This window comes from Cloeon dipterum, chromosome 3 (assembly GCF_949628265.1).
Source record: "Cloeon dipterum chromosome 3, ieCloDipt1.1, whole genome shotgun sequence".
NCBI lineage: Eukaryota > Metazoa > Arthropoda > Insecta > Ephemeroptera > Baetidae > Cloeon > Cloeon dipterum.
Window position 1 is genome coordinate 19,405,168 of NC_088788.1, and position 19,622 is coordinate 19,424,789.

General features: G+C 39.2%; 5 protein-coding genes across 8 annotated transcripts; 3 read left to right on the forward strand and 2 right to left on the reverse strand.

The window, feature by feature from the left end:
* The first annotated feature begins 61 nt into the window (after window positions 1-61).
* Window positions 62-3,083, forward strand: LOC135940012 (suppressor of tumorigenicity 14 protein homolog). The gene is made up of 6 exons (XM_065484651.1): window positions 62-323; window positions 405-552; window positions 615-859; window positions 915-1,052; window positions 1,340-1,668; window positions 1,875-3,083. Exons 1-6 carry the CDS (start codon window positions 278-280, stop codon window positions 2,262-2,264), a joined length of 1,296 nt encoding a protein of 431 aa, XP_065340723.1. The 5' UTR covers window positions 62-277; the 3' UTR covers window positions 2,265-3,083.
* A 668-nt stretch (window positions 3,084-3,751) lies between these two features.
* On the forward strand, window positions 3,752-6,138 carry LOC135941454 (tax1-binding protein 3 homolog). The gene is made up of 4 exons (XM_065486982.1): window positions 3,752-3,960; window positions 4,064-4,192; window positions 4,934-5,011; window positions 5,070-6,138. Exons 1-4 carry the CDS (start codon window positions 3,904-3,906, stop codon window positions 5,178-5,180), a joined length of 375 nt encoding a protein of 124 aa, XP_065343054.1. The 5' UTR covers window positions 3,752-3,903; the 3' UTR covers window positions 5,181-6,138.
* On the reverse strand, window positions 6,138-7,709 carry LOC135941453 (uncharacterized). Its single transcript, XM_065486981.1, has 2 exons — window positions 7,049-7,709; window positions 6,138-6,631 (listed from the first exon to the last, which is right to left on the reverse strand). Exons 1-2 carry the CDS (start codon window positions 7,052-7,054, stop codon window positions 6,230-6,232), a joined length of 408 nt encoding a protein of 135 aa, XP_065343053.1. The 5' UTR covers window positions 7,055-7,709; the 3' UTR covers window positions 6,138-6,229.
* A 135-nt stretch (window positions 7,710-7,844) lies between these two features.
* LOC135941452 (palmitoyltransferase ZDHHC3) lies at window positions 7,845-10,392 on the reverse strand. Its single transcript, XM_065486980.1, has 6 exons — window positions 10,045-10,392; window positions 9,800-9,985; window positions 9,488-9,624; window positions 9,348-9,432; window positions 9,082-9,294; window positions 7,845-8,881 (listed from the first exon to the last, which is right to left on the reverse strand). The coding sequence occupies exons 1-6, from the start codon at window positions 10,126-10,128 to the stop codon at window positions 8,723-8,725; spliced, it is 864 nt and encodes a 287-aa protein (XP_065343052.1). The 5' UTR covers window positions 10,129-10,392; the 3' UTR covers window positions 7,845-8,722.
* Window positions 10,393-10,455: 63 nt separating this feature from the next.
* On the forward strand, window positions 10,456-19,341 carry Jarid2 (Jumonji, AT rich interactive domain 2). Of its 4 annotated transcripts, XM_065486979.1 has the most exons (22): window positions 10,456-10,554; window positions 10,861-11,010; window positions 11,065-11,240; window positions 11,295-11,434; window positions 11,494-11,641; window positions 11,696-11,849; window positions 11,990-12,290; window positions 12,341-12,477; window positions 13,127-13,260; window positions 13,391-14,716; window positions 15,307-15,627; window positions 15,671-15,824; window positions 15,899-16,180; window positions 16,236-16,485; window positions 16,538-16,690; window positions 16,747-17,064; window positions 17,134-17,534; window positions 17,588-17,696; window positions 17,749-17,931; window positions 18,093-18,377; window positions 18,436-18,546; window positions 18,601-19,341. In XM_065486979.1, the coding sequence occupies exons 2-22, from the start codon at window positions 10,913-10,915 to the stop codon at window positions 18,676-18,678; spliced, it is 5,259 nt and encodes a 1,752-aa protein (XP_065343051.1). In that variant the 5' UTR covers window positions 10,456-10,554; window positions 10,861-10,912; the 3' UTR covers window positions 18,679-19,341. The 4 variants fall into 4 exon arrangements, with proteins under 4 accessions (XP_065343051.1, XP_065343048.1, XP_065343049.1 ...); XM_065486976.1 differs by having other exon boundaries at window positions 11,494-11,849; XM_065486977.1 differs by having other exon boundaries at window positions 11,494-11,849; window positions 15,680-15,824.
* The last annotated feature ends 281 nt before the right edge of the window (window positions 19,342-19,622 follow it).

The following is a 19,622-nucleotide window of genomic DNA, read 5'->3' on the forward strand; positions in this document are numbered from 1 at the left end:
ACAACTAAGTAAACGACTTTGCACTCTGTGCAATTTGCTATTTGCACGGAATTTATGTGTGTTTACCACGGCATGCTGATAGCCGAGAATCATCTGAGGCGGAATTGTTTATCGCAAGAGTTTAGTTTCCTTTCACAACTCGGGCGTAGATCAACAACTTTGGTGGACATTATAATTTCCAATTAGGACGCCTTTCGCCGCTCTGAGAAGGTTCAGTAATGGTGGCTTGACCAAGACAGCATCCTGGAAACGCAGGCTCTGACAAGCAATAGAAATAATGGATCGATGGATTCTGTCCTTGATCCTGTTAAATATTTTGCTCAGTAAGTAAAATAAAAACATGCCATTCGCCAAGTTGTCAAGCACATTGCGTGGAAGGAAACATACTAATTTCCTGTTTTCAGGAGCAGTGGATGGCATTTACAACTGCACAAATGTGCATCTGAGCGGACAAGGGGTCATTCAGAGCCCGAGACACCCTGACCCATTTCCTGATTTTGTCCAATGCTCCTGGTACATCGACATTCCAAAGAATTATTCCCTCTCAATCAGGTATTGCACAGACACATTCTTTGTGGCGTGGAGTGATTTTCACGAAACAATTTAAATTTTAGGATTGTGGAGCTGGACATAAATAATGACTATTTGCCTTTGTGTGAGAGCAAAAAAAGTTGCTGCACAAGCAACTGGCTGTCCATATCCTCGTTCAAGCATAGCTTACCATCGCACCCATTATGCAATGGGATCCACTACAGTCAAGACATGATGCTTCAGGACGTTGAAAAAGTTGCTGTCGTTAAGTTTCATTCATCCAAAAACGTGAAGGCAAGCAGTGGCTTCAAACTCAAGTTCGCTGTTGGTAATGGGTTAATATTGAAAGGTGATTTTTACAAATTGACGCTATCGGTTTCCAGTGGCCAACTTTGCAAACCACTATTGCCTGATTTCCGAGTTCCCCTGTGCTGATGGGAAGCAGTGCACTGAGGAACTACAGATTTGCGATGGAAAAAACGACTGCAATGACAAATCTGACGAATCTCACTGTGACATGAGTATGAATTAAATATTTCTTGTTTATTCTAGCGAGATTTCCATGCTAGTAATAGGCAAAAAGAGTTGGAATATTTCTGCATTAATTACAAATTTGAAGGCTAGAATTGACAGCTGAGCATTTAAGTAAAAATCATTAAATTTGCATCAATTGTTGAACCTATTTACATAGTCTTGTTTTTTTTTTGTTTTTTAAGGAAATTGATTAAAATGTCTAAAAACTTGTTTTTTGTTTTCATTGGTGTTGAAAATAAATTTAAATTAAACACGGCATTGAAATCATTTTCAGGGTGCACAGAGCAGGGTCTGACGAGTTGTCCTGACTCGCCTTTGGTTTGCTACAACGCCTCAATCAACGTGTGTTCGCGACTTATGTCTTGCCCTGCAACCCAACACAAGGGCTGGACCCTGTGCAAGGATGGCAAGGCGTGCTACCGTAGGGAGCAGCGCTGCGACCAGGCCTACGACTGCGACGATCAGTCAGATGAGCTCGACTGCAAAAGCTCAGAAGAAGCCTTCTTCCTCTGCGATGACTGGACCAAGTGGATTCCCAGCGCCAAGGTCTGTGATGGCAGCAACGACTGTGGTGACCACTCTGATGAAGAGTGCTGCGTCAATGTGAGTTCATAATTAAATTTAATTTGATAGGTGGGGTGAAATTAGGTAATATCCATCATTGGCGTTTTTTCCTGTTTTTATTGCTATAAACAGTTTTGCATTTTTTTGCATTACCAAATCAGCTAACACTGTTTGAGCTCGCATTTATATTTATTGTTCCACGGAAAAGACACTCGTATTGTAATTACACTAAACTTTTCTTGTAGCCCTCTCTTGAGACAGCGATGATTGTTGGCTGTCTGTCGTGCAGCCTGATCTTCATCCTGCTCACCTCTTACTTCTTCTTTGGCTACGGGCAGCCCCCGGAGAGCTCGTTGATGGACGGCAGTTGTTCGTCCCTTCGGCCGTCGCTCAACATCTCGGGCCCGTCGTCCTATTTTCTGTTCCGTGAGCCGCCCCCGCCCTACTTTTCTGAGCCACACCCCAATCGGAGGCGGTACCGCCGCCACCGGAGGCGAGTGTCGCCCACCGCCGCTCAGGCGGCAACTGAGCAGGGCAACTTGCCACCTGGCAACGCGCGGGATCAGCCTGAGGCCAATCCCTCGGAAGAGGCTACCAAAAGTACTGATGAGTCACCTTCTGGCTCTGCTGCTTGAATTCTTTCCCTCTGGACGCTGATAATTGCAACAGTGATGGCCTTGAAATACAGCAATCAAATATGAAGCCTTTGAATCTTGAATTAGAAATTGAGGTTTCGGATAATACAAATTAAGAACTGTATTTTGCGTTTTTTGTATTTGAATTGTATGTGGTCAAACTAAATATTTGTGTTGCAATTTTCATGCGTCATGTCTTTGGAAATTCTAAATTCGTTATATAACCTCAAGCAATTAAGAAAGTCGCGAAAAAATTTATATTTCCTCTAGGAAATATGATGAATGAGGCTGTTTTTCCTACTAATGCAAGGCCATTTGTGTGTTGATTTTTTCTCAATCTGCCTATCACAGTGAAATGCAAAAGAAAGGCATCTAGTCCATGCTGATTAGTTCTGAATGAGGTTAAACAAAACTTACAGTACATTTAAGTAAGGATCTGATTAGTGGCCAACACATTTATGATATAATTTCTTTTTATCTTCTAATGACAGACTCCTGGACGTTCCGTCCTCAGCCTTAATCATGTTACGCCAATGTAATCTGATTTGATACGTGATCGTGAGTTTTCAAAATCATGCTCAGTGAGCTCGTAATTGATGTAGCATAATTATAATATGTTGAAATGTCATTTTTACTTTTTCAGCATTTCTCATTCGTCTCCAATTTCTACTCTGTGCATCACGTTGTTAATGCACGAAAGCAAATCGAAATACACGCCTTGTGATTAATTTGTATGTTATATTTTATTATTTATAAACGCTGTTAACACTATGTTTTGATTTAAAAAATTTTAAATAATAAAAATTAGCCTGTAAATTATGTCCTGTATTTAATAGTTTCTTCCGTCAAATTCCCACCATCGTAATTTCAGTGTTTAATTCATTCACTAATTTTAATGCACCCTGTTCTTAACGATTCAAAATTAGATTTTGCCTAATTTATGAAAGTGATCAAAAATCGGGTAGTTATTTGACTATAAAAGCAAATCAAAATAAAACAATAATAACATAAAATGATCAACTTTCTGATTCGCACAAACTTAATTTTTTTTCTTTTGAAATAATAGATGGTACAGTATTACTATCCTTCGGAAGTTATGTTACATAGTTAATAAATTCGAAAAAAATTGATTTTAACATTTTAAACTTAATTACGTTATGAGAATATTCTAATAAAGTCAAATTGATGCTAAAATTCTATTTTTCTGCAAAGGAAATATTAGCCTAGGCTGGGAATGTGGGAATATAATTTTTAAGAAAGTAGGAAAAAGTAGTCTTGAGATTTATTTCGATCCCCGGGTAAAAATAGTATCTCACTATCTTTAGATGTAATTTGTCCAACGACTAAATTAATTTTTAGTTGCAAAAAAGCAGCAAGTCTGCTTGACTGTTGACAGCACTACCACAGCACAGTAGCAGGAGGTAAAGTGTGTGAAGCGCTGTCGCTAGTGCAGCTCAACCCCACCACAGCTGCACATAACTCCTTTCCTACACTCCCTTCACTACTTCACTCTGTAGGAACATTGTCAACAAATCACACGGTTCACTGTTTCGACTTTCAAAAGCGTGAAATCTCGACACTCAGCGGCTTCGTTGGTCTAGTTTTGATCTCGCAGAGAAAAGAAAAACAAGAAGTCAAGATGTGCGCGAAAATGGCTTTCCAGCACCAGGCGGGCACCGCCATGGAGTGTCTCAGTGTGAGTTTTCCTGCTTCTGATATCATACATACAATACAAATCGGCAAACAAAACAATCATACCACTCCCAGAAAAGACCCTTTCATGCTTCCTTATTTCGCAGATCCCGATCACTCTGCACAAGGAAAGTGGCCTGGACTCAGAGGGCAAGGAGGTGCTCAAATGCGGCTTCCGCATCGGCGGCGGCATCGACCAGGACTACAGAAAAAGTCCTCAGGGCTACACTGACAATGTGAGAATGCCGCTCCCTTTTTTGCTTCACGTAATCATGTGGGGTTCGACGGAGAGCATGAACGCACCTACAATATTTTGAGTTTGACTACTTAGACATGCCTTTCCACAAGCATGATGGCCGATTGTGGGCCGAGTTTCTCTATATTTTTCCATGATGAAGACCCTAAAAATTATTTCGGAAGGGACTTTTAAAAACTGTATTATTGAGAGAGTCTAGCGCTAAAGAGGCTAACTGTGATTGGGAGTTGCAACTTCATTAAATTAAAATTGAACAGGTCATATGAGCAGTTGAAAAGTCAAAAAATTTAATAATAACACAAAAAGGGCAGTATGGAATATTGAAAATAGTAGCTTTTTTGGCTCCTTTCACAGCGCTTGGAACCTTATTATGTATCGGCCAGTGGTACTCTAGCAGCTGATTTACTTAAAAAAAGTCATTTTAAAGCACAGTGCCGAAAACTAGGTTTATAAATTTCATGATGAATTTTAATTCTGGGCATTTTTCTCTAGACGAAAAAATGTCAATTATTATAGTTAGATGTTAATATTGTTCCTCTAATAAATTTCACTAGAGCACAAACAAATATTGAACGCTCTAAACACACTTTTAAGCATGCATATTCTACAGTTTTTCCTGAGGATAAATATGTACATAATAATTAAATATAATATCCATATCCTCGCAACAAATAAATATGTATTCGGCGTTTCCACTGACTTCTTGTTTTTGCTGTTGCAGGGGATATACGTAACAGAGGTACACGACGGGAGTCCAGCAGCAAAAGCAGGGCTTCGGATGCATGATAAAATATTACAGGTAAAGTTTCTCATTGCAATTTTATTTGAACGCTCTGACAATTTGCTTCACTCATCAGTGTAATGGCTACGATTTCACGATGGTGACGCACAAAAAAGCTGTCGACTACATCAAGAAGCACCCAGTTTTGAATTTATTAGTGGCAAGGAAGGGTGTGACCTCAACTTAGATGTTGAATCCCGTTTTGTTTTTCGTTTCATGTGTATATTTTAAATGATGGGTCAACCTTCACTCGCTTACGATAACATCAATTATTGTGTACATTCCTTTATGCTATTTGGACAGATTTCTGTCGAAACGAATGATTCCTATTTTGTGTGAAACGCCTCAAGTCGAAAGGCGAGCACCTTTCAATCATTTCCGCTTCAATTCTTGTGCATAATTATACTTCATTAATTCCTCACGAACAAAACCCGATAAGAATCAACTTCACTTGGAGCTGAGTGCCAAAGATCTGCTGCAATCATACACGCACACTGCATGCGCGAATCGAGCGCCGATTCGCCCAATTTGCCATACAAATATACTAGGATTATTCAATGCATTGGTATGTAATAAGTAAAGTGTCGTAGGTCGTGAAGAAAAATTCAAGTGGATGCTGCCCAGGTTTAAACTGGCGGCTCCAGCGAAATGCTACTAAGTCAAGTATTTAATTAAGAGCTTCTGAGCAACTTAAATGGCAGCTCCCTCTTCGGGAGCTATTGTATCGTCAGAGAATTCGTTTGAATTAGTCTGAGCGATTTGTTGTGTGTTCTTGAACGTCAAAATGTGTTTTTTGGTATGACTTACGAAAATTCTCTTGAAGGCAGCAAATTCAATGACTGGCATCTAAGCTTTTCATTTTTATTTATTTTTTAATTAAATTAATTCATAAAAGATTGCCAAACTCGTCAAAGACCAGATTTTCTATGCTGCATAACAACTAAATGATGTCCAAGCGTAGTTTAGCCAGAAACTTGCCGCAAGAGATTAGCTTTCGACGTTGATAATCAAGAGTGGATCAAATTTTTACAGAATCATTATAAAATCAGTATTATAGATTGAGTGTTTCATGAAACGGAATTTTATTGTGATCAAAATTCGGCAGTATTGGAACAGTGACGAACATTAAAAAGTTCAAAAGACAACATTTTTGTTTTAATTCTCGAGAACCTTTTTTAGTGACGATAGTGCTGGTTTAAAAAGTGTAATAATATAAAAAATACCAAAAATACATGCTTAACCATGATGGTGGAATGCCTTCCCGTGTTTCTTGATGATGACTTTCACCGCCGGCTTGTGGTAGTGGCTGTGTCCGCTGGGTCCACTAGACCCTGAAGAAGACCCAGACGAGGAACTCCCGGATCCAGAAGAAGTAGGAGCTCCATAGGAGCTGCTCGGCTTCTTCTTGTAGCCGTGGTACTTGATGATTTTGACCTTGGTGTGGCTAGCTGCTGGTAGGTAGAACGGTTTCTTTGGCTTTGCGTAGTGGTAACCTGAGCCGCTCGAGCCTGACGAGCTGCTCCCGCTGCTTGAGCCACTACTAGAGCTGCTCACGTCGTAATGATGCTTGCTGAATGGCTCAGCTAACACCAGGGTGCACACCAGACAGCCCACCACCAGGGCAAAAATGCTTGTGACCTGCAGAATTTTTAGCATATTGATAAACCTTCAAAAAAGATAATACATATTTGCATTACTTTTGTGGGAAAAAGTTATTCAAAAGGATTCATAAAACAAGAAAAAATAAGCGATATTATATAGACTATATATATATATATATATATATATATATATATATATATATATATATATATATATATATATATATATATATATATATAGTTTACTCAAATTTAATCGTGAGGCCAGTTCTAGTGAATGAACTGAATGTTTTAATTGCGTAACGCTTTATATTAAAATCCAAATAATGGAGTTTTTCTTTCGATTAAATACATCACTAAAATTGGTTTAAATTTGATTGAGTACTAAAATTATCAGATTTAAAATTTCTAAAAGAAAAAAGTTATTCTCTATGCGATATATTGCACGTCATACCTGCATCTTGTGCTGCTCTGCCACCGAAAGAGATTGGTGCTTTTGGTGAGGCAGTCGGCCTCTTTATACTAAAAATTTGGTCCAATTATTTGGTGCACGCATTCAGATGATCATGTGTATTTTGTGGAAACAATAGAGGAATTGCGACGATCGGAGTAATTTCATTGTTCAGCTAAATTGAGATTGCATTTTAACGAGAGGATATTTTGCAAATCATTCATTCATAATTTTGCTTTCAAAAAGCGGAAATTAAAAAATTATAAATATTATTACCAATAAAAATGTCTTCCTCCTGCGTGCATTTCGATTTTCTGCACTTTTTACATTGATTTTGCACCGACTGCAAGACCAATATGAAAGGTGTTCCCATAAAATAACAATTCCGATTTTTAGAAGTCTAATTTTTTTATCAAATTTCACCAGGTTCCTGTTTATGGATAAAAGTGAAAACTTTTTAATTTGAATTTTACTGGCAAGCGAGGCCAAAAACACAATTCAAATTTATAGGAAGAATTTGAAATTTTATCTTCCACAAGAAGAAAGCATAATAAAATGCTTTGAAGACTTGTAAGCATTTCACAAAATTGAGCGTATAAATGATATGCTTTCAAAATTTAGCCAATAGCATTAAAAGTCGGAATATGAATGTAAATGCGCCCATGTTATCCGTTCGCGGTGTTATTGGGACCCGGATTTCAGCATTCGTGCTAGTGCAGTGCGCGCCCTTCCCGGTCCTCAGACAGGGATAAAATGAGAAAAAAAATTGATGGCTACTAAAAATGAAACTGCAAGGAAATTCTTCTCAGCACATTTATTTAGGACTAAAATAAAAATGAAAAGAAAAGCATGATTTACAATCACTAAATTTGCTGTAAGTAAAATATAATATCACCAACAAGTCGCGAAGAATGAAATACTGAAGCAAATACATTCATTATTCTCATTAGTAATACACAATCAGTACACAATGAATAATTAAGAAGACAACAAAAATTTAACAACAACAGAGGACCAAAATATATGTACACTAACTCATTTTAAGTAAGTCTCAGATATAATACAGCAACCAAAATCACTTGCATGGAAACGATAATGTTCAGCAGCGTTGTCAGTGAAATTCTTGCAGAGTCGATATTATTTTTGATGATACATAATTCCTACAAGCGTAAATGGGACCTTTGACATGATCCTCCACCTTCTATGTTGAACAGGAGAATAACATCGCGGACACTTGGTTTATCGTGAAAAGCTCGCAGATATTTTATGATTGTGATTATTGTGACTTGTAGGAAGCAGTTATAAGTATATCAATGTGTGCCTGATATTAAATTTAGCAAACCAACAAAATTTCAGGTTCCAATCATCGCATTTCAAAACTGCATTATTGTCATTGCGAGGTTGAATTCGAGTTGCCTTGGTATTAACACAATCTGCATCCTCATAACTGTGTCTTAGAAACAACGTAATCGTGTCTGCAGTTGAGGGGACATCAATTTTCAAATGCGCAAGCTACAAATAGGGAAATACAATTTTTCTCCCCAATACTTTCAGGTGAAATACACACACATCTAGATATATTTGATAATTTTTGGTGGTAATGATACACATGAATGCTGGAATCAAGTACAAAATTTGAACTCTTGCCACTGAAATGGCCATCTGGAATTTACAAAATCAGACCGAATGCAAATACGACTCCACTTTGCTGCGCAGCTGTGGGCTGGAGAAAGGCGAAAACCAAGCCAACGAGAAGCGACCAAACACCGACTGGATGCTCTTCCACCGACTTTTCTTTACCCACCGTGCTTCCTCCTTCTTCAATTGTTCTATGCCCTGTAAATTTATATAAAAATTACGACGCATTCATCAGAACCCACATAGATTTTAAAGCTGAAATTATTACTTTTCAACGCATACTTCCGTAGTAATTCTTCAAAAGAATTGAAAACGTATTTTTGTACTATAAGGATGTTTGGCTTAATTTTAAAACCCGGTTATTCCCATACCAGTCACAACTGATTTTGAAATTTTACCGTTTCATCGTGCCAGATGGCCTGCATTTGGGTTCCTAGCATGACTGCGGTGAAGATAGCGAACAGAAGAGCTTCAAACACGAGGAACAAAAGAAATACAACCGTAGCTGGTGGCGAATACACCGAACACTCCTTCCACTCGTGGCGAATGCAGAAGATGAAGTGGTTCACCGACAAGAAGAGAGCGTGTATGGAAATTAAAGCTATGTAGAACTGCAAAGATCAGAATGTAGCAAACGTGAGTCCAGTGTGCGAGATCAACTCACTGTGAACAAGACAAAGTATTTCTGGTTGTTCTCTCCAACACAGTTGTTCACCCATGGACAGTGATGATCCATTTTCCTGATGCACCTGTCAATCATAGACATATTATAACGGGCTGATAAAAGTGAATTAAAATTATTACCTCTGACAAACTGAACAATGGTGAGCTCGTTCAGGCTTAATGCTGCAACACTTTGGGCATTTAAAAATTACCTGCCCTTCTCGGAATCCCATCATGGATATCATCTCCTTGGTGGCATTTCCTTTAGGCACAGCTCCCTGCATTGAAGAGACAAAGAACTGCGCTTGATTTTCCGACATTTAGTGCAATGCAATATCTGATTTCAAGTAGAGTAGATGTCTGTTCATTAATATGCCTTCGTAGCGGTCCTTTCATGCACGTGTTCTATTCATAGAGTGCGCTCAGCAAAATTATGTACATACATACACTTACCGGATCAGTGAACATGGTGCGCAGATGAGAAGCAAAGGCCAGGAATGCAAACAACTGAAAAATAACCAGGTTGATGGTCGAGTAGATGGGATATGGGCTCGGCAGCAACATCACATAGACCACCACGAATTCTGCATACAAAATTAGCATCCAAGTCATGATAGCACAAATGATGCCGCATATGTCCTGAAAGGAAGCAACACCGTGTATTGAAAACCAAGATCTATGGCGACGTAAGTTCTCACCTTGATGCACCAAACCATGCCATTGCAGCATCGGTTGTGGAGGTCCGGCTCTCTTTTGTAAGAGAGGCGTTCGTACTCGATCATATTCACACAATTTTCGGAAAGCAGGAGTGAAGATCAATTATTAAGATTTCATTCATCTGGGCACGGTCTTGTTGCTGTTGACGCGTAGTTCACTGCATTTGGCGCACGGTTCTCAGGGTTAAAAGCCTCAAAGGCGAAGGACAGTAGAAGATGCAAATGAAAGAGCCATTGCAGTCCTACTCACAAGCCAAATTGGAGTTAATAAATGTCTCGACAAACTTGAGATCGGGATAAAATTTGAAAAATTTGCATTTCAGCGCAGCTGATTGTGTTTAGCAGCGGGGGAGTGGCCACCATGTGTGCTGCTGCCACCTCACGGCAGCTTCCCGGTTAGCATTTTAGCATTCATTTAGTAGGCACTCTACAACAAAAACAATCATCGAGTCGCTTTCTCTTCATCGTGGGATTTATTTTTCTGCTAATTAGGTGAGGTCGTAGTTTACAATAAATTTTGTGTACGCATGTGTTATTTAGAGGAGATCAAAAGTAATAGTTCCTTTCAATTTAAAACTAAAAAAATTGTATTGCAAGATATCTCTACCATGCTGTAATGGCGATAGTCAAACGTCTGCCTTAACGGCCGTAACACGTGCAGTCATCATTTGTTCACTGTATAGAATTACTTACTCTGAGGGAATTAGAAGGGCTAGTGTAAGATCAAAGTATTTCTCTAGCTTGAGAAAACATACTAGAGATGTTGGAGGTTTAAAATTTACAAAATCATTTTCACAGGTGCTTCAAATTTGGGCTTTTGTTCAGCTTTACGCTGCAACAATCCATCCTCATGATGGTCGTGAGGAGTGATCTCAATAGAAGGCGGAAAAGAGAAGGAAGTGACGCGACTGTCGCTGCATCAACTCCAAACGAAGACATCGAGAAAAGGTTTTTCCACCCTATTATTTTAGAGGGTGTGAATAAAGTCGGTGCTTTTTTCAGGACCAAGGTGCATGCTCAGCGCAAGTTTGCTCAAGGGTCCTCCTTGAGCAGTCCAGCTTTGACGCCTGTCAAAGACAAATCAAAGGGAAACGGTTCGGCACCTGAGCCACTGGCTGAAATGATTCCAGCCAAGAGGCCAAAGACCACTGATTTTCTCACCTTTTTGTGCTTGAGAGGTTAAATATGAAAATAGAGTTTTGAAGTTGAATTTTTATTTTGCGTTTACTCAGGATCCTCCTTCTTACCATCAAGGTTGAATTTTTTCAACACACCTCCACCAGTTGCCAACAATGACCCAGAGCCTGTCATCAATGGTCACGCCATGCACAAATCACCACCTGCCAAGGCAGAAAAAGCTGTACCTGAATTGGTATGTTGTATTTTTATGCTTTAGAGTCATGAAAGATATTAATAGTTATGAATCTGCAGCCAATGAACAGGAAGGCAAAGGAAGTTGTGAAAGGGACCAAAAAAGCTTCAACTACTAGTACTGTACAAGCTTTAAAGAAAAAATATCAGGAGCAGAGGTTGACCTCTAAAACAAGATCTGGTGTACTTAACAAACTCGCACAGAAAGGTACTTTGAGTAGAGGAGTACTCAATAAAAAATTACATCGATTTGAACTCTCAGCCAAAGACAAAAGCTTGTCAAGAACTAGATCTGGAGCTGTTGTGGAGAAAAAACCTCCACCCAAGGAAACTGTGTTGCCGCCCAAGCCGGCAAAAATAGTCAAAGCCAAACTCTTGGCTAAGGCTTCACCTGAAAAAGCACTGACATCTCAAAGGTAATTAAGTATTTTGTTTAGACTTTTAACAATATTAACGCCTAAAATTTGCAATTCTTTCAACTAACCTGATCCCCATGGTATGGTTGACAATGAAACTGTTGCAAAGAGTAAGATTTTAACTGAAAAAAATGTTGCAGGCGTTCAACCCGCAGTTCAGGAATAGGCGTGGAACTAGTGCGGCCAGCAGATCCTGTTGTAAAGAAGAGCAAAGTAACTGGCAGAGTTGGCTTGCGCAGTGGTGGCAGGGTAACTGCAAAACCTCTGCCTGTTACGAAGAGAACTAAAGGAAAAGCCCCTATGAAGCCCAAGCCAAAAGAGACTGAAGAGATGGAGGAATCAAGTTCAGAAGATGAAAAAGAAGTAGAAGTGAAGAAACCTAAAATTGTCGAGAAGCCCAAGACAGGAAAGGAGGTGCCTGTCAAAAAGGTCATTGATCAGGTTTGGAACTGTAAATTTTGAAGAAAACCTATTTCATTTGCCGTTTCCAGGTTGCCAAAAAGCGCTTGATTATGACAAAAACTGTGCAGCAGAAAAAGGCTAGACTGCAAACTCGCAGCAGTGTATCAAACCCGCCAGAGAAAAGGATGGCCAGTAATTCGCCTTCACCACCACAAAGGAACAGAAGGTAACTATTATTTACTGTAATTAAACATGCACCTATATAGAAGGTGTTGAATGATTAACACAGGACACATAACTTTATTTCATAAAATGAACAAGGGGCCTTGAAATCTGGTGGTGGAACTTTCCGACACTATTTGGAGTTTATTTGAATTATACATATTTATTGCTGTGTGCACTATTAATCGGGATGAAATTGGGTTAGTCTGTATTGTCAGAGTTTACGATAAATATTATCACATCACTCACTAACAGGGTTCGCAAACCCCCGCATTTTTCCGGATAACCCACTGCATTTCAAAAATTGTTTTTTTTTTGCGTTTTTTCTGCAATTTTGCGCAGTTTTCCAAAACACCACGCAAAACACATGAATTCTTATGGAAAATAAAACATTCTCATGATGGATGACCAAAAATAGGTGGATTTTTCAAAATCACCAAAATCGGTATTAGAGCCAATGGTTCCACCACGAGACTGAAAATTTTAACTCAACGTAATTTTCCAAAAATTGAAGACTCTTTTGGACCGAAAATTTACTATTTTCAGGTTTATTTGGCGAACCCTGCTCAATAATAGTGTTTCTTTGGAGAGATGTTAAAAAATACGTGTTTAATGTGTGCCAGTAACTCAATTATTTATTTTTGTTTGGTCAGGTGTCGTAAAAGCAAGGAACGAGCTAAAATTTACATGGAACTCTGGGATATGAACCCTGATGATGACGATGATGACGATGATGACGATGATGTCAGCTCTCTTTACAGTTTTCCAGACATCCGTAGACAATCAGGTTTGCATCTTCTGAACTCCTTAAATTGAAGCAGCAGCTTTAATGTTGAACTATTTCAGCGGAATACCTTAAACTCACCATGGCATTCAATGGTATGTGCTCTAATGGCTCATGTTATTTTTCATTCCAGTGGAAAAAAGGTCACATTCTCCTCCAAGTAAGAAGAGGAAAGTTGAAGCAGAAAAATTGTCCAAAGAATCAGCAAAGAATGAAACACAGAAGCAAAAGTTTGTCAACAAAATTCCTTGCAAAACAACTATGACACCAAAACCAGCCAAAGAGATGAAAAAAAGTGAACCAGAAAAAATTGCTCAACCAAAGAAGGTCATTGAGAAGAAAAAGCAAGATGTGCAGAACCCATCTCCTGTAGCAGTGAGGAAAACTCGCGGTAGTGTTTTACCGGAGACGTTGAGGTTTTCTGACTCAGAAGATGAGATGCTGGACAAGAAAATAATGAAAAAGGTGGAGGGTCGAAAAAGGAAAGCTGAAAAGGAAGATAAGGAACTAGTGAGGGAAAAGAGTCCTGCACCAGCAACCACCAGGAGGGCCACAAAAGCCAATGCAGACAAAATTAAAGCTCAGAGCATGAGCCAGTTGGTTCGCTTTACGAAGAAGAAGTTCTTGACCGTTAGAAAAACAACCGAGGAATGTATTCAGAAATTGATGGCGAACACTCTTGAAAGACTCAACAAGCAAGAAGAGGAGGAACCTGATAAAATTGATTCGGATGTGATCGAGGAACCTGTTATTCAGAATTTTGATCTTTCATACTCCAAAAATAAGGAGCAGGAGAAACAAAAATCTCATGCTAACAGAAAGGACTTGGAAATAGAGAAAAATGAGCTCAACCTAGGGAAAGAGCTAGTGGCCAAGAAGTCTGCATCTGTGGTCCCACCGCCAGCTAAACTCATTCCAAAAGCTGGAGATAAGTTCTATGCTAAAAAGACTGCATCAATTTACCCTCCATCGCCAGCCAAATTAAAAAGACTGACTAAATCGGTCATGGAAAAGACTGCTGCCAAAGAAAAAGCAGATAAAGAAATACGCAAATCAACGGAAGTCAAAATAGCGCCAAAACCAGCTCCTGACACCCACAAGATGAAGCCGGAAGAAGTGAAAGTAGTCGCCAGTCCTGCTCCTTCAAAGACAGTGCAGTCTTCTCAAAGTAGACAGATCTCCGCCCCCAACTTTGTGATGATAAATTCGACAACACAGGACGTGTTGCTCATCCCATCAGTGCCGGCCGTATCATCTCCGAGCAAGTACTTTGTTTGCAGGAAAGACAATGCTGCAGTTGGTGTGCAATACATGATGGTGCCTACTGGAAAGGTCGTACTGCCTGTGACTGCACCTCTGCAGCAGGCGGAAGTCAAGAAACCTGTGGTGAAAAAACAAGAGCAAACTCCAAAGATAGATGAACCCAAGAAAACTAAAACGGCTAGCACTCCCCAAAGCAGTAAGTATCCGTGATAGCTGATATTTGAACTATTAAATAATTATTGTAGACTAAAAACTAATAACCCGTATTCTTTTTTTACAACAATTATTATGGGAGTGGTGCTGGCATGTCCCTTACTGTATTTTATTTAATCTGTTACTATGATTTGTAATTTTATTTGAATGTTCTTATGGTTTGCAAGAGTGCCTGGTTGGTTAGACTTTCATAATTTGTACAACAGTATAGTCAGTTTTTGACATAGTTCAGAATTTCTGTTAATTTCTCTAGTCAACAGTTAACAGCAATAAATTATGTTTTACACATACTTGTAACATACTTTTAGCAATAAATTCTATACTATATTTTATTCTGAAATGTGTGATGTTAAATTGATGTTACAAACCTAATTTTGTTTGTTATTAATTTTGTACCGGTATCCTTTAATATGGTAGTGGAAAATGTAAAAATAGCATGTAAATTACCTTTCAATCATTGGTGTGGTCTACAAATCTTTTTTCCCTTCTTTTGACACAACTGGTAAGTTGGGTAACAAGTTTTTGCCACTCACCTAAATTGTCTTACATTAGTGACCGTTACTTTTGTTTCAGCATCATCCACGAGTGGTGTGCCAAGCGGGAAAAAATCTGTACCTGACAAAGGTGAGAAAAAGGGAATATTCCAAAGAGCCCGCGAGAAAGTGATGAAAAGCACGGCCAAGAGTTCAAACCCCTTTAGTCCAGAAAATGAGAGCAGTGTTTACGCATTTGACACAGATCCAGAGGAGGAAACTCCAGCAAGTCCTCCATTTAGGCGCAAGAAAGAGGAATCATCCCCGAGCTCAAGTCAAAAGCAAACTTCAATAGCAGTGCAAGTGAACTTGGACGAGACAGTTGTTGAACCGAGCTTCAATACACTTAAATCCTCGACAGGTACTTAAAAAACTAAGAAGTCACATTATTCACTCAATAACAGTCCAACCAGGCACGCCACCGAGTAAGTCAACCCAGAGAGTTGAGGAAAAAAGTGGCACTGAAGGCCCAATCTTGAAAGAACCAATGCAACCAAAACTAGTCACAAGCGTTCCAGGAAAATTTTCTGCGCCGCTTAATGCTACGGGCCTTGTCAGGTATGAAATTTCTCGAGTTTTCAACAATTGAGGGGCTGGTTTTAATAAATTTTTCTATCATTTTGCCTTCACAGATCTTCACAACATCCTGCAGCTACGGTTGGTAAAGCTGCAGGGAAGCCAGTACAAAGCAAGAGTGCTTTGCACGCTGGTAAATCAGACGCCAAGGCACCCCCTGCGCCTGCCCCAGCTCAAAAAAGCGATTCTAGTGCAACCGCTAGTTCAAAGACGCCCCAAAGCGGCAACCCTATGCAAGCAGTCAAGAAGCCTCAGCAACCTGAACCGAGTGCTTCAACCAGCAAGAGTTCTGCCTCAATACCTAGAAGCGTAACTCCGAAGAGTGGTAGTGCCAAAAAGTATTGAAAGAATCAAGTGAAATAAATTTTGGTGCTTATGATCTCTTTTTTTTAGAGCACCACTGCAGAGACAAGGAAGTATAGGGAGCAGTTCAAAGGAAGCCAAAGCCACAAGGCTCTTTGAACCCCAATCAACACCCAACAAGTTCCCTGCTCCTGGAGGTTCGAAGGGTACAGTTTTTGAGGCTCCAGTATTCTATCCAACAGAAAAGGAGTTCCAAGATCCCTTTGAATACATTGAGAAAATCTCTTCTCAAGCTGAACAGTTTGGAATTTGCCGAATTGTGCCTCCTTCATCATTCAAAGTATATTTTCCCATTCATTTATCTAAAACAATACAAACCATTTTTTCAACAGCCTGAGTGCAAAGTCAGTGATGACATGAGATTTATGGCATATAATCAGTATGTGCATAAGATGGTAAGTCGTTGGGGACCAAATGCTAAAGAAACCGCAGCCATCAAGAAACTGCTCAAGAAGCAAAATGTTGCTTACACCCATCCTCCATGGGTAGGCTTTCATTTAATTAGAATTACAATGAAAACTTCAACTTTAACTGCTTTTAGATTGGTGGCATGGAGATTGATCTTCCTAAGTTCTCACAAACTGTGCGCAGTCTTGGCGGTCTTAAGGGAGTCATTGAGAAAAAGCGGTGGCAGAAGGTTGCTGATGCTATGAAAATCCCGAAATCGGCACAGGACAGAGTTTCCAAGCTGGATGACATCTACTGCCAATTTTTACTCGCTTATGACACTTTGTCTCCTGGGGAAAAGCAAGAGTTGCTTGATGAAGTAGAGAGTGAGTGGGATGAGAGGCAGAAAGAGGAGAATGCAAATGATGATGATGACGAAAACTTTGATGACAACGAAGAATGCATCACCAAGGTGTGTACTTTATATTTAAGCATTTCAGTGCTCAATAACGAATTAAATATTAACCATGGATCAATTTAGGGTCGCAACATGCCTCTAAGTGCATTTTACCGTATCGCACGAAACACTATGAGCATGTGGTTCAAGACGCCAGAGCCGTCTGCTGCTGAAGTCGAGGCCGAATACTGGAGAATCACCAGGGAGCGTACAAACCACGTGTGCGTCCACTCTGGCAGCATCGACTCGGGTGTTTGGGGCTACGGTTTTCCAACAAACAAGAACAGCTCTTGTGCCAAACATCCGTGGAACTTGAAGGTTCTCAGTAACAACAGTGGCACCATTCTGCGCAGTATGGGGTCAGTGATGGGGGTCACGGTCCCCACCCTTCATGTTGGAATGCTTTTCTCCACCTTCTGCTGGTACAGAGACCCACATGGCTTGCCATGGATCGAATATTTGCACACTGGAGCCAGCAAAATTTGGTATGTGTTGTGGAAACCCCTGGGAAAATAGCTGAATATCATTTTGTTCATAGGTATGGAATACCAAACAGCCACAGCACATCTTTCAAAAATGCAATGCGGACCATCGTGCCTAGGTACTGCAGGGACAAGACTATTTGGCTGCCCTCAGACAGCTCAATGGTAATAATAGTAATTCAAATAAAAACCATGAGTTAAAGTATCTTGTGTGCAGGTTCCTCCTGAGCAATTGATCTCACATGGCGTCTCTCTCTGTCGAACTGTTCAAGAGCCAGGACAGTTCATTCTGATTTTCCCAAAGGCTTTCACATCCAGTGTCAGCACTGGTTATTTGGTCAGTGAAAGCGTGTACTTTGCTCAGCCCAAGTGGCTCAAAACCGCTCAAGAAATATTTAAGGTCAGTATGCAATATTGAATAATTCTAATTTAATGAGGAAAAAGAACCAAATTCATCTTGCAAGCTTAATGTTAAGCACTTTTTATTAATAACGTAGTCTAAAAGATAAAAATGAACCGTGAGTCAACACTATGCACCCATTAATCTTGAAATTGCTGCAGGAGTTGAAGGACAGCAATGAGCCAACCATGTTTTCCCTGGAGCGACTGTTGTTCAGTGTGGCAGAGGATAACCGATGTCATGCAGACGTCCTGAAGTTGGCCCTGCCACTGCTCAAAGCCATAGTTGAGAGAGAGGAGTCTCTTAGGGATACTTTGAAAAATATCGGGCTCAAGAGCTCTGAACGCCTCCCACTGCCTGATTCCTCTAAGAAGGCAAGAAGCAACACTGATGAGGACAATGAGTACGAATGCGAAGTCTGCAGGGCCAATTTATACTTGTCAATGGTAAAAATCCTTAATTTATCTGCTGAATAGCGTAGGTAAATTTAATTCTAATTTACAGATGACAAATCCTCAAGAGGAGGCAGTATATTGTTTGCCTCATGCCATAGCCAATCTGAACAAGAAGAAACATCAAATCAAAAACAGCAAGCTGCTTTACACTTATGATTTGGTACTTGATCATTTTACGAGGTTGTGGAAAGATTTATCATGCATTGTTTTCCAGGCGGAGCTCAAAGAGATAGTGCTCACAGTGGAAGACAGAATTGAATCCAAGAGCAGCAAGAAAAGCACCGGAAAATAGACTGATGGCGATACCTAATTACACATTCACCTTTGCCTTTTTGTACATCCTTCCCAGAAACCTGATTGCCTTGAATGCAGTTTTAGAGTTTAACAAGAATCATAATTGAGGTAGATGTTGAAAATATAAGATTTTTACATTAATCATTGCCCAATTAATGCATGAAATATCAATATTTTTAATACAATATTGATCATTATATGTATAGTCTGCTTAGCAACAAGATGACCAAGCACAGTGTTCATATTATATGGTCACTGCTTTAGGCTGTGTGCTTGCGAAGTCCTCTTCAGTTGTCTTCAAGCTCTTTGTGCAATTTTGTTCAAATTTTGCATATAATAATGCATTTATTTATTATTTGTCAATGATTGTTAATGAATTGCTCATTTTGTATATGTACTTAATTGGACCTTCAATAATTGATGTGAATTAAATTTTATTGTAAAATAAACTGTACATCTATAGATCTGCCCATAAGCTTACCGCACTGATATTGTGCAATATTTTATTTTAGCTCAAATATTTGGCTAACGTGAATATATCAACAACTATTATATAGTGAAATAATGCTTCACACAATAAGCATATCAATTTAAACACTGAAAGCGTTGCCTTCTTCATGTCAGCGATTTTTTAAATAAACGAACTTTAGTTTTAGTTGTATGATTCCGTCTTTACATTTTTACATAGAATCAATTATAAAGAAAATTTTAGTTTTGGAAATAAATACATCTAGCGATCCATATGTACACAATTTAATGGATGGCAATATAGTCTTTAATCAAGACCATTAAGACCAAAATATTTAAATAAAAAAAATATGTATATATCAACATTAAACGTAAATCAATCATCCATATATATATATATATATATATATATATATATATATCGTCCTGGTCCCGGTAAAATTGCGCAACGTTCAACAAACAACCAAATTTTCA

Bases quoted from the DNA above. Each gene is read 5' to 3' on its own strand.
- LOC135940012 (XM_065484651.1), top strand. From the start codon at position 278: ATGGATCGATGGATTCTGTCCTTGATCCTGTTAAATATTTTGCTCA. The intron at 324-404 runs GTAAGTAAAATA...TCCTGTTTTCAG, and splicing joins CCTGTTAAATATTTTGCTCA to GAGCAGTGGATGGCATTTAC. The intron at 860-914 runs GTAATGGGTTAA...ATCGGTTTCCAG, and splicing joins CAAACTCAAGTTCGCTGTTG to TGGCCAACTTTGCAAACCAC.
- LOC135941454 (XM_065486982.1), top strand. From the start codon at position 3,904: ATGTGCGCGAAAATGGCTTTCCAGCACCAGGCGGGCACCGCCATGGAG. The intron at 3,961-4,063 runs GTGAGTTTTCCT...CTTATTTCGCAG, and splicing joins CCGCCATGGAGTGTCTCAGT to ATCCCGATCACTCTGCACAA. The intron at 4,193-4,933 runs GTGAGAATGCCG...TTGCTGTTGCAG, and splicing joins CTCAGGGCTACACTGACAAT to GGGATATACGTAACAGAGGT.
- LOC135941452 (XM_065486980.1), bottom strand. From the start codon at position 10,128: ATGATCGAGTACGAACGCCTCTCTTACAAAAGAGAGCCGGACCTCCAC. The intron at 9,625-9,799 runs GTAAGTGTATGT...TCTTCAATGCAG, and splicing joins GCACCATGTTCACTGATCCG to GGAGCTGTGCCTAAAGGAAA. The intron at 8,882-9,081 runs GTAAAATTTCAA...ATAAATTTACAG, and splicing joins CCATCTGGCACGATGAAACG to GGCATAGAACAATTGAAGAA.
- Jarid2 (XM_065486976.1), top strand. From the start codon at position 10,913: ATGATGGTCGTGAGGAGTGATCTCAATAGAAGGCGGAAAAGAGAAGGA. The intron at 13,261-13,390 runs GTTTGCATCTTC...TTTTCATTCCAG, and splicing joins AGACATCCGTAGACAATCAG to TGGAAAAAAGGTCACATTCT. The intron at 17,535-17,587 runs GTATGTGTTGTG...TTTTGTTCATAG, and splicing joins ACTGGAGCCAGCAAAATTTG to GTATGGAATACCAAACAGCC.